Source organism: Toxorhynchites rutilus, chromosome 2 (assembly GCF_029784135.1).
Source record: "Toxorhynchites rutilus septentrionalis strain SRP chromosome 2, ASM2978413v1, whole genome shotgun sequence".
Classification (NCBI taxonomy): domain Eukaryota; kingdom Metazoa; phylum Arthropoda; class Insecta; order Diptera; family Culicidae; genus Toxorhynchites; species Toxorhynchites rutilus.
In genome coordinates this window covers 183215214-183227918 of record NC_073745.1, presented here as the reverse complement: position 1 = coordinate 183227918, position 12705 = coordinate 183215214, and the positions used below count along the sequence as shown (strand labels likewise).

General features: G+C 41.2%; 1 protein-coding gene across 1 annotated transcript; it reads left to right on the top strand.

The window, feature by feature from the left end:
• Nucleotides 1-913: 913 nt before the first annotated feature.
• On the top strand, nucleotides 914-3678 carry LOC129770060 (protein inturned). The gene is made up of 2 exons (XM_055772674.1): nucleotides 914-1071; nucleotides 1127-3678. Exons 1-2 carry the CDS (start codon nucleotides 991-993, stop codon nucleotides 3482-3484), a joined length of 2439 nt encoding a protein of 812 aa, XP_055628649.1. The 5' UTR covers nucleotides 914-990; the 3' UTR covers nucleotides 3485-3678.
• The last annotated feature ends 9027 nt before the right edge of the window (nucleotides 3679-12705 follow it).

Genomic DNA, 12705 nt, shown 5'->3' with positions numbered 1-12705 from the left:
AGCTATCATATACGCTTTCAGTGCAGAAAGCTTATTTTCTTCTTTGCCTCTAATATATGCATACCGACCTCTCCATGCATCATGAAACAGCAGGATCGTACGGACAACGCAAAGCGAAAGATTCATATTCAGCTAATGTAGCAGATCCTGATTTTTAAGTCTCAGAGAGTGCAAACTATATGATTATTTAGCTCGATAGAGGCTAAGGGAGGGTAGTCAGATTATATTTTCCATTTTTAACGCCGCTATCCCTTGAAATGTGTATATTCATATAGACCGCATAGTTTTACTAGCAACACCGCTCCAGTGAGAAGCAAAAACTCTCGCGTTTTATCTCTTTTTCCATTCGCTGCTCTCCGCAAATGGTGACGTAATGATGACGTAATTTTTCTTGTATCATTTATTGCATGGCACTTGTCTGTGCAGTGGGTTTCGCTATAGTAAAATGGGACGATATATGCGGTTCAAACTTGTATGCAGGCTTCGAAAATAGTGTGCCATGTTTGATACAGCGCGAATATGCAAACAACAGTCTTCGTTCCTCTCTTAGTTTAATCACTAAATGTTACAAAAGTGATTGCTGACATTCATACAAGTATCTGAATGATCCTCTCATATTTGGTTATATGTTCGTGAGAGTTTACTTGCATGACACATTGTGTATCATTTGATTTTGATCGAAATCCAAACACTGGTTAAGACACTAAATAAAAACCTTTTTCATTGAAATATGTGGTGAAAATTGGAAAAATTCTGATTATCAGTTTGACATACGATACAATGTACAACCAAAGTATGTCAACGCAAGTACAGCTGTATGTCTCCCTAGTACGACACTGAGTGGTGACTCTGCATATCGCATTAAATGTAAATTACTGTAGTTGCTGAACGAATATACCTATCATAAAATATCTTGGTTTAGCTTTGCTTATGTTTGAAAATGCATGACAATAATAATTGTGTTTAGAAGTGTAACTTTGCCAATTTAGTATGATGAACCGGGCACCATACAATAATCGTGCAATGTCTCGTTCTATTAATACTGCTAAACAAAACGAAGGCGACGAACAGGTAAGCAGAAATTTAGTACATAGCCATAGCTGTATTTACAAAACCCGGTATTTAGGTTTGGACGGACGACCAGTCGAACATTTCTTCGGACTGTAGCGATAGTAGCTGCGATTCACATGTCTACGAATGGAGTCCGTTTATATGCGATAATTTCTTGTTCTACATTAAATTTGATTTAGTTTATCATGCGAAACCGATTGTATTCGACGATGATCTATTTTTCCGCAATGAATATAAACGTTTGTCGATTCGTAAAAAGGAAAACATACTCTCCAAATTTGGCCAGAAGGACAAAAATAAGCATAAGCTGTTTAAAGTAAGTGTAATAGACACAGTTAAAAAGGAACACCTTAATGGCATCAACAAAGAAGTTATCATAAGCGTCGCCCCCAAAAAGAGCATTATCCTTAAAGAAGTGCTTCCTCTGACTGAAGCCATACTTGGCATAACAACGTCGCTTTTTCCGGACGGAAGAAAATTGATGGTTGATAAAATAAAGGAATATTCCGTGTTCAATAAGGGAAAACTGATAAAATCGAAAGACTGGATAAAGTCCATAGATGCCGAAGTCGTAACTGTCGAGAACCTGGAATCCCTGCTGGAAGGGTCCACGAGAATTCCAACTATTTTCAAGATTACCTTTTTTGAGATGATTGAGCAAGATATTTTAAATGCAATTGAAATAAAAATTACAAATTTGATGGATTTAATTCAAAATCAAGAGACGTTATTCAATAAGGATGATATACAGACTATGACGAACAACGAATTAATCTTCAGCATGATCTACATTTCAAAGGAATATACACAAAATGATGAGTTGGACATCAAATTTTGCTATCCTGCTAGAGAGAGTAATTTGCTTTTCAATTCTAGAGGAAGTTTTGTTACGCTAAATTCAATTTTTAGTTCAACTTTTAAGATGGAAACATTGATGACTAATCTTAAAATACGAGGCGTGTTATATTATACAACATACAATGTTTTCGAAGATGGCATTCTTCTGTTAGGTTTCAACTCGAAGTATTCTTCACTGTTCTCCGTTAAACAAAAAAGTCAGCAGATTTGCCGGCTACTTGAAATACTTTATTTAGATTGTTCGTCTACATTCAATAAGGCTGTAGAACTTCAAACTGAACTGATACAATTATGTGAGCTAATTCGCCACTCGGTTAAAACGAACCGAAGCATGGACAAATTTGAGAAGACTTTTCATCAACCGCATTTTGTTCCGTTGCCGAAAGAAATTCAGCTTCGAATCGATGACGCACTTGGTGAATTGGAAGCGATGGATTATCGTAACTGGAACGATGAACTAGTAGATTTGTTTTGTGATTTAACAATAATCGGATGCTGTCTGTATTATAAGCAGTATTTGGTTTGCTCGCACATCAACGGTTCTGCTATGAATGATGTGGAATTTTTCTTGAAAAATTTTGGCATTTTTGAAGTAATTTCAACAACTAACATAAAAAATCTTGCTGTTTGGCGAAAATTTTATCCAAAAGAATACTGTGAATACAAATTTCACGAATCAAGTGATGCTTATCTAATGCTAGTATCCATCGGTCATCTCTTGATGGTCGTCATTCTAGAAGTGCCCATTAATACCAACCATAATAAATCTATGTCACGGTATATTGAAGAAATACAGGATATGCTCAATTATTTTAAGTCGACGGGAATAGAAAATTTGATAAGAATTTGGATTGATTCAAATCGTAGACCTCAATGTATTTCCACACTGTCCTCTAAACAAGATTCTATAGCGGAGGATCAACGTTCAACAGTACGAAATCATGACGAAGATTCTAATGCTTCAAGTTCAATTAAAAATCATGCCATTAAAGATGATGGCGGGAATGATCACGATGAAGATGACGATTCAGATTGGGGACAAAGTTTGGACAGTAGTCAGAAAAGCAGCAGCTTCGATATATGTGAACTTCCCGAAGCTCGGTCAAAAGAATTTTCGCAACTTATTCCGAGTGTTTTGACATTTGGCACTGAAAATCTGCTTTATTATTTCGTGCAATTGGAAATTGGGGACGGTCTATTTTTGGCCCCTACTTTTAACTTTTTACATATGAAACATGATATTATTATGAATACTTTTCGTAAAAACTGCACCCTCATTCACAACACTCTGCAGAACACAAAAAAGTTCCGGGATTTTCTGTCGAATGAATCAAATCGAATTGGAAACACACATCGTTCTCTAGTGGCCATAAAGGAACAGGGAATGTTAATGTCTGTACCGAAGGAGGGTAACACGAGTGACAGGGTTATGTTTTGGGTTATTGGACGGCTATTCATAACTCCCGCCCGTGAGCTATACGTTTGTCATCGTGCAGATGCCCCACAAAACATGGTTGAACTTGCCTTTCGAATATGTCTCACGTGTGCTGGATAATCGTGCCTAACGATTACTTTACCAACAACATATTTGTATGATAAATATTTTGATAATCTACTGTAACTATGACCAGGCTTCCATAATTTATAAGTTTATTGTATAAGACTGTAATTGTATCGTATTCATTAAATCAAAAACTGAGTACTAGCAAATAATTATATTGAAAAAAAGAAATATATGCTTCATTCCGTCCAGAGTGTTGTTTTCCTGAATATCACAGGTCCATTGCTTCAACTTCAACGGCCCGTCGCTGCCCACGACTTACAGACCCAGATGGATCTTCGAAAGAGCTGAATGGGTAACTTTTTAAACTTGTAATCCCGGTGAGTCGCCACAATAATCCTCTCAGACGGAATCATCGAGGATCATTCCATTGCCTTACGTATTGCCAAATGTGAGTGACTGGTACTGACGGTATCGACTAGAAGATGCTGAAAGCAGTCCCTGTTCGGACAGTCCGTCCTTATCACGAACGTCACTTCACGGTGAAAACGAAATGATTCGTATCGAATGTTATATGATTATCACAGAAGGTCTGAGCATAAATCCCTCAAAACAACAATTATTCCGCCTGGGTTTAATCCCAGCTGGCGTCGTTGGGATTTTCTGAGGCAAAAAATCTCTGGTTGCGTCTTCCTTAGAAGTTGGCCCGGCTCATGAGTTGTTGAGTCTGATAGGTAGGAACAGGGTGAGTCGCCTCCCTGATGTCGGTGATTGGCACTGAAGTGGCGGAACTAGGCCGATGAAAAATAAGCGAAGATAAAAAAAAACAATTATTCCTTTCACCAAACCGTATCTACATTTTACATATTGGGATAGAGGAAATAAAATGCAGCGCTTCAGAGAAATATCTAGGCGTTATCCTAGATACTAAACTAACCTGGAATGAGAACTTAGATTCAATAATCTGTGAGGTCAATGCAGCCCTATTGACATGTTCTAAAATGATAGGAAGAACATGGGGCCTTTTTTTCCAAAATATATATTTTATTAAGGCTCATATGGCGTCAGCCTAACGGGGCCGGGAGTTCAATATTTTGACAATGTTTGCTTAGACTATGTTAGTAATATGTAACCGATTACTCGCGGTTGACTCGAGGTTAGTATTACAAGTGTTCTCATAATTGGTATGTCGCAGTCTTCGATGCTCTGTACGTGTGCCCGACACGGTATACTTCCTATTGGGATGCAGCTGACCATTAATCAGCAACGCCCCCCTAGTCTGTACCCCATATCTAGCGTGGTACGTTTTTCTCGACTCGAGGAATCCAGGATAGAATGGTCACTAGCCGGCGCAATCAGCTCGTGTAGAGTTGTCATGAGCGGTACAACCTTTGGCTCTTGTTGAATAATCAGTGGACTGTACAACCTTCGGCCCGTGCATCTGTAAAGAGTGTGTGTATGTATTGCCGCGACTAAGTAAAAGTTTATCGATCGGATAGGAGGGATATGAAACGGGGACACAACGAAGGAAACATCATTAAACGTTGACATCGGCGTTTCTGAGGAACAGGTATAGATGAAGCAGTAGATCAGGATCCCGGCTACCTAAGATATCCCGGACGGGGATATCCGATTGTCTGCCTTGTGCTCTCAGTGCTCTAGAGAGCTGAGAGCGAGCAGCATGGAACCGGATACACGACCAGACAACATGCTCGATGTCGTGGTAGCCATCGCCACAATAACAAAGATTGTTTGCTGCGAGCCCAATGCGATAGAGATGCGCGTTTAGGTTGTAGTGATTGGACATAAGCCGAGATATCACGCGAATGAAATCACGACCTACATTCAATCCCTTGAACCATGCACTCGTCGAGACCTTAGGGATAATCGTGTGTAACCAACGACCGAACTCATCACCACTCCACATGCGCTGCCAACTTACGAGCGGATACTGACGAGGAATGTGGAAAAATTCATTATAAGCAATTTGCCTTTCAAAAAGTGTGCCTTCTAAAGCGCCCACCTTAGCTAGCGAGTCCGCTTTCTCTTTCCCCGGAATCGAGCAATGAGAGGGAACCCATACTAAGGTAATCTTGAATAATTTTTCGACCAAAACACTCAATAGTTGTCTTATTCTAGTTAGGAAATAAGATGAGCGTTTATCAACCTTCATTGAGCGGATTGCCTCTATTGAGCTGAGACTGTCTGAAAAAATAAAATAGTGGTCGATGGCCAATGTTTCAATGATCCCTAATGCGTAATATATCGCACCCAGTTCAGCGACATACACGGAACAAGGATCTTTGAGTTTGAAAGAGGCACTGGAATTTTCATTGAAGATGCCGAAGCCAGTGGACCCGTTTATGAATGAACCGTCAGTAAAGAACATTTTATCAGATCTAACTCTGCCCCCATATTCTGCCGAAAATATCGGCGGAATAGAATCGGAGCGTAGGTGATCTGGGATTCCATGGATTTTTTGTCGCATGGACAGATCAAAAATGACAGAGGAATTGCAGAAGTAAGGGAAGCAAACTTGGTTGGAGATGCCTGGTGAAGGGTGCACGTCGTGTGTAAGGTACTCATGGTATAAAGACACAAAACTTGACTGAGGAGTCAGTTGGAGTAGATTTTCGAAGTTATCAATTACCAATGGATTCATGATCTTGCAACGGATGAGAAATCTGTAGGATAATTCTGTGAACCGAAGAGTAAGCGGGGGTACTCCTGCCAAAACTTCGAGACTCATCGTATGTGTCGAATGCAAACACCCCATGGCTATACGCAAGCAACGATATTGTATTCTCTCCAGCTTGAGAATATGAATCCTGGCAGCTGATCGGAAGCAAAAACTGCCATATTCTAACACTGATAATATCGTTGTTTTGTACAACTGAATGAGGTCTCCTGGATGGGCACCCCACCATGTTCCGGTAATTGTTTGGAGAAAATTGATTCTTTGCTGGCATTTCTGTTTCAAATACGCAATGTGTCTCCCCCAGGTACACTTAGAATCAAAATATACACCCAGGTATTTGAAAAACATAGAGTGTTGGATCGTTTTGCCGGATAGGTGAAGCTGGAATTGGGCGGGTTCGTGCTTCCTAAAAAAAACGACCATTTCAGTTTTCTCCGTAGAGAATTCGATACCCAGCTTGAGGGCCCACCTGAACAGATTGTTCAGGGTATCTTGCAACGACTTTTGCAGAACGACGGGATTAGTACCCGTGATGGAAATAACTCCATCGTCTGCAAGTTGTCTTAGCGTGCAGTCTCTAGTTAGACAATCATCCATATCATTGACGTAAAAACTGTACAAGAGGGGGCTTAGGCAGGAGCCTTGTGGTAGGCCCATAAAACTATAACGAGAAGATTTCGAGCTGCCATGAGAGAAAATCATGTGCTTTTCTGACAGTAAATTGTACAGGAAATTGTTAAGAATTGGTGAAAGTCCACGATTATGAAGCTTCTCTGAGAGATATTCCATGGAAACTGAATCAAATGCCCCTTTGATATCGAGAAAAACGGAAGCCATTTGTTCTTTGCGAGTAAATGCGAATTGGATTTCAGAAGATAGCAGCGCGAGACAATCATTTGTCCCTCTACCTCGGCGGAAGCCAAACTGCGTATTTGACAGCAAATTGTTTGTTTCGACCCACTTGTCCAAACGAAGTAGAATCATTTTCTCTAACAATTTACGAATACAGGATAACATTGCAATCGGCCTATACGAGTTGTGATCGCAAGCCGGCTTGTTGGGTTTTCGTATGGCTATCACTCTCACTTGTCTCCAGTCATGCGGGACAATATTCAGCTCCAGAAACTTGTTGAACAAGTTCAGCAAACGCTGTTTTGCCAAGTCGGGAAGATTCTTCAACAAGTTGAATTTTATCTTGTCCGACCCCGGAGCTGAATTGTTACATGAGAGAAGGGCAATTGAGAATTCCACCATCGAAAAATTCTCATAATCGCTTTGAAGTGGAATGTCGCGTACGACGTTTTGTGCAGGAACGGTGTCGGGGCAAACCTTCCTTGCAAAGTTAAAAATCCAACGGTCAGAGTATTCCTCACTTTCGTTTGTATGGTTCCAGCCACGCATTTTCCTAGCCGTATTCCAAAGAGTGCTCATAGCGGTCTCCCTTGACAAACCATTGACAAACTTCCGCCAATATCCACGCTTTTTTGCTTTAATCAAACCTTTTAGTTTGGCTTCTAGAGCTTGGTACTTTAGAAACCATTCCACTAATCCAGTTTTCCTGAATTTTTTGAAAGCGGATGATTTTTCAAGGTAGACCTTTGAACACTCCTTGTCCCACCAAAGTGATGGAGGACGACGTCGGAAAGTGGTAGCCGGTACACGTTTCTTTTGAGCTTGAAGTGCGCTTTCGTAAATCAAACTCGATATAAAGTTATACTCTTCGAGTGGAGGAAGTTCATGCATTGAAACAATTGCTTCAGATATTATTTCCGCAAATGTTCTCCAGTCAATATTATTCGTGAGGTCATACGAAATATTGACTGACTCACGAGAGCTTGATTCATTAGCGATCGATAAAATTATTGGTAGGTGATCACTACCGTGGGGATCTTGGATTACCTTCCACATGCAATCCAGGGATAACGAAGAAGAGCATAGAGATATGTCTAGCATGCTTGCCCGTGCAGGAGGGTTGGCTATTCTGGTTGCTTCCCCAGTATTCAAAACTGTCAATTTGAAGTTGTCGCACAGATCATAAATCAAAGTGGCACGGTTGTCATCGTAGAGTGATCCCCATGCTGTTCCATGGGAGTTGAAATCACCTAAGATTACCCGCGGCTCCGGCATTGCCTCGATAGTATCAAAGAACTGATGACGGCCTACCGTAGTTCTGGGAGGGATATATATCGAAGCAATGCAGAGGTCTTTGCCATTGATTTGTGTCTGGCAAGCAACAACTTCAATGCCTGTCATCGATGGAAGAGTGACTCTATAGAAGGAGTGACATTTTTTAATCCCCAATAGTACGCCACCAAACGAGTCATTTCGATCGAGGCGAATAATGTTGAAATCGTGGAAATTCAGCTCATCGGCTGAAGAAAGCCATGTTTCACAGAGAGAAAATACATCACAGTTAGAGCTGTGAACTAAAAATTTAAACTGATCTAGTTTAGGAATAATGCTTCTGCAATTCCACTGTATTACAGTGGTCAAATCCTTGACCTCTTGCACTGAATCAGGCATCGAGGGAAATGAACGCTGCCAAAAAACCACATTTTTCTTTCAAAAATGTTCTCACAATCGGAAGCAAACATAATACTATGCTTTTAAGAGGGTCGTTTATATTTAAAGCATTTAAAATGTTGTCCACCAGGTCAGAAAGCGCAAGCAAGCCAGATTGTGGCTGTTGCCTCGACCGCGAAAAAGGAGCAGACGTGTTGGGTGCTGCTCCGGGAAGTGCTGAGGACCCCTGGTGCGTAGAAGAACCGCTTAAACCAGGAGGTACTTGCTTCGGTCTATTCTCAGCACGTTCGATTCGAGTTTTCATTCCAACTTGGGAAGTTTCGGTTTTCTTTCTGGGGAGTGATGGAAAAGAAGTAATTTTTCTTTTCCTGATGGCACCCTGCGATGTACCGGAACTTCCTGCATTGGGAGCGTCAGCAACAGGCTCGTCGTTCTGCAGAATGGAGTAGGGATTGTCCTGAGTCGTTGGAACGGGACTCTTAAGCATTTCTGCATAAGTCCGCTTGGAACGTTCTTTTAAGGAACGCTTGATTTTTTCCCCTCGTTGTATGTACACCGGGCATTGAGTAAGATCATGAGGAGTCCCGCCGCAATGAAGACACTTGCGCTCTTTCGGGCAAGGATTCTCATCATGGCTCTCTCCACAATCTGCGCAACGTTTTTTGTTGCAACAATAGGCGGCCGTGTGACCGAGTTGCATACATTTGTTGCATTTCATTACCCGGGGTACAAACAACCGAACAGGTAAACGAAGTGCACCTATTGCAACGTAGTTAGGAAGGGCGGAACCCTCAAATGTCACACGAAAATAGTTTGTCCGATTGAGGACTCGTTTGTCATTTTTAAGTGACACAGATTTCAGTCGATCGCATGCAAGAATCTTCACACTTTTAGTGAAGAGTTCTTGAAGCGACCGACACCATCGAGTATCTCTTTTCGAGTCAAACCCTTTTCGTTTATTACACCGTCTATTTCAACGTTGCAACAGGGTACGTATACGCGATACTCGATCGCAAAGAGATCACAGCGCGTTATTTCATTCGCTTGGGTTCTGCTGGAGACGACAACTCGTAATTTGTCTGGCCCCACAGAGTAATCTCGGTAACTTCGGAAAATTTCTGTGTCAACTCTTTTGAGATGCGAATGACGTTAAGAGGTTTGGATTTTCGTCTAAAGTATACGATAAATGGGCCTTTGGCGCCATCAGGGTATTCTTTTAGACGAAAATCCTGCTTCTCGTCTTTTTCCTCATCTTCAGAGCTTTCTGTCTCGTAAACAGAATTTTCCTCCTCATCTTCTGTTTCATCCTCCTGCTCTTCAGGAGGAGGTTCATTATCTGATATATTCTTTGGCGTGGAAGGGGGATCCTCCTCGCCCTCTGCCATATTAATAAAAACGAAGAAGTAGACAACTGTTCGATATGAACAGAATATAATAATTTGGAAAATATAAATTAGTAAAAGAAATTATATTTCTATATTAGTTATTGTTGAAAATTTTATTTATTTCAATTTTTGTTATTATGTGTAATTTGAAAATGAAAAAAGTTCCAATAATAGTTCAACGGTGATGTATCAAAATGGACACCCCTAATGCCAACGCTTGCCGATTTGGTAAACACAAAGTTTAAACAATGGTGTAAATCGTGCACAGAAGCTATTCAGAATGATGGAAGAAGAAAGAGGAAAATAAACTTCTACTTGCCGCCGCTGTGTAGCGTGTGTGATGATGTGTCTTGCTGCCGGATTGTCTCGATAGCGCACCACTTTTTATGAGCTTTACTTCGCTCGCAGCGCACCAGATGAAAAAATACACACTAGAAACGGATGTAAAATATGTCTAAGTTGTGATGTAACATTAGAGATTGTGCATGTGCATGTGTTTTTATCGATCGTGATTCTCATCGTTGTATTAGTGTTTTTCCTCTGCATTTCGAGCCTCTTTCCGCGTTGAAGTTGTATATTGATGTACCGTTGTTAGGATGTGCATTGACTCGGCGTACCGTTATTGTGCAAATTAGTAAAAGAAATTATATTTCTATATTAGTTATTGTTGAAAATTTTATTTATTTCAATTTTTGTTATTATGTGTAATTTGAAAATGAAAAAAAGTTCCAATAATAGTTCAACGGTGATGTATCAAAATGGACACCCCTAATGCCAACGCTTGCCGATTTGGTAAACACAAAGTTTAAACAATGGTGTAAATCGTGCACAGAAGCTATTCAGAATGATGGAAGAAGAAAGAGGAAAATAAACTTCTACTTGCCGCCGCTGTGTAGCGTGTGTGATGATGTGTCTTGCTGCCGGATTGTCTCGATAGCGCACCACTTTTTATGAGCTTTACTTCGCTCGCAGCGCACCAGATGAAAAAATACACACTAGAAACGGATGTAAAATATGTCTAAGTTGTGATGTAACATTAGAGATTGTGCATGTGCATGTGTTTTTATCGATCGTGATTCTCATCGTTGTATTAGTGTTTTTCCTCTGCATTTCGAGCCTCTTTCCGCGTTGAAGTTGTATATTGATGTACCGTTGTTAGGATGTGCATTGACTCGGCGTACCGTTATTGTGCATTTTTTATTTTCGCTGATTTGTGTTCTTTGTTAGTGAAATCAAACAATAAGACATTCTATCTTCCACGCCAATTTTTCGTACTGAAGCGACGTCTACTATCCAAGCCAAGCTATCGCTCCGAAGCTTGAAAGCTCGTGTCTTTATGCTGCCTAATTGTAGGCGCTTCCGAATCTTGATTCCACCGTCAACTAGGGAGACTGTGTAAATCAGCAGTAACCGTGATCTATTATCTCGTCTGATTGGTGAACAAAATTGTTCCGTCATTATGACAGCTACATGCCATGCCTGCGCTACCGATATCGCCGACAAATCCATCTTTTGTAACGGCTTCTGCAAGGCGGAATTTCACCTAAAATGTGTGAATCTCACCTCAGCGTTCTATAATGAGATGAAAAAGAACACGCAACTTTTCTGGATGTGCAAATCCTTTAGCAAATTGATGGATGACATCCGCTTCTGCAATACAATTCGTGGCGCTCATGAGGCCGGATATCAAAATGCGCTAAATGCTCATAATGAGATCGCCCAGAAGATCAAATCGGAAATTCTAAACGAGCTGAAAAGCGAACTACGCATGAATTTTACCGCCCTCATCAACTCCAATTCACTTACACCGAAATCGTCAACACGCCCTGCGTACACTGCTGGATCGATACGCAGTCGACGTCTGTTTCCAGAACAAAAAGCCACTGAACGCCACCAAAATGATCTGATGCATGGAACTGCATCCTCATTATCTCCATCGTTTGATAACTTCGCTGCACCCGCTCCCAAGCAGAAGTTTTGGTTTTACCTATCCCGCATTTCTTGCAATGTCACCGTGGAACAAGTTCATGAGTTGGCCATACAAAGATTAGGAACAAACGATATCGAAGTGTTCAGACTCATCGCCAAGGGAAAAGATGTTAGCAGTATGTCATTCATCTCGTTTAAGCTTGGAATCAGTTCCAACCTAAAAGCTAAGGCTCTCTCGACTGCAACATGGCCTAAGGGTATATTGCTCAGAGAGTTCAAGGATAACAGACCCGTTGCAAATTTTTGGCAACCCCCACGAACACCGAATGCAGATTCATCCTTATACTCAGTGACACCAGATCGCCAAGAGGGTGCCATGGTAGTATAAATGGTACATCGGCTATAAACATCCCAGAACGCATTGCCTCTAGCATCATGGAAGCCCTCTAATCCTCCCAACCCAGTCGCGCTTGCTGCTCATTCTTGCCATCTCAGTCGTTCTGGCCCTGTGGTTGTGGACGATGACGGGGTCTTCCAAGCATTTATTCCAGGCAAGTATTCGTGTTGTTCGAGCCCTTCATCGCCTGATATTGTTCCAACTTGCAGTGCAACTCAATTTTCACCAGTCTCACCTCATCAATCACCTCTGGTTAATCAAACACTGGGACGCATCGAAAACAGTACTATGGAAGCCCTATTGCCCCCGCCGTAGTCGAGTCTCTCCCGCCAGCAACAGTCGT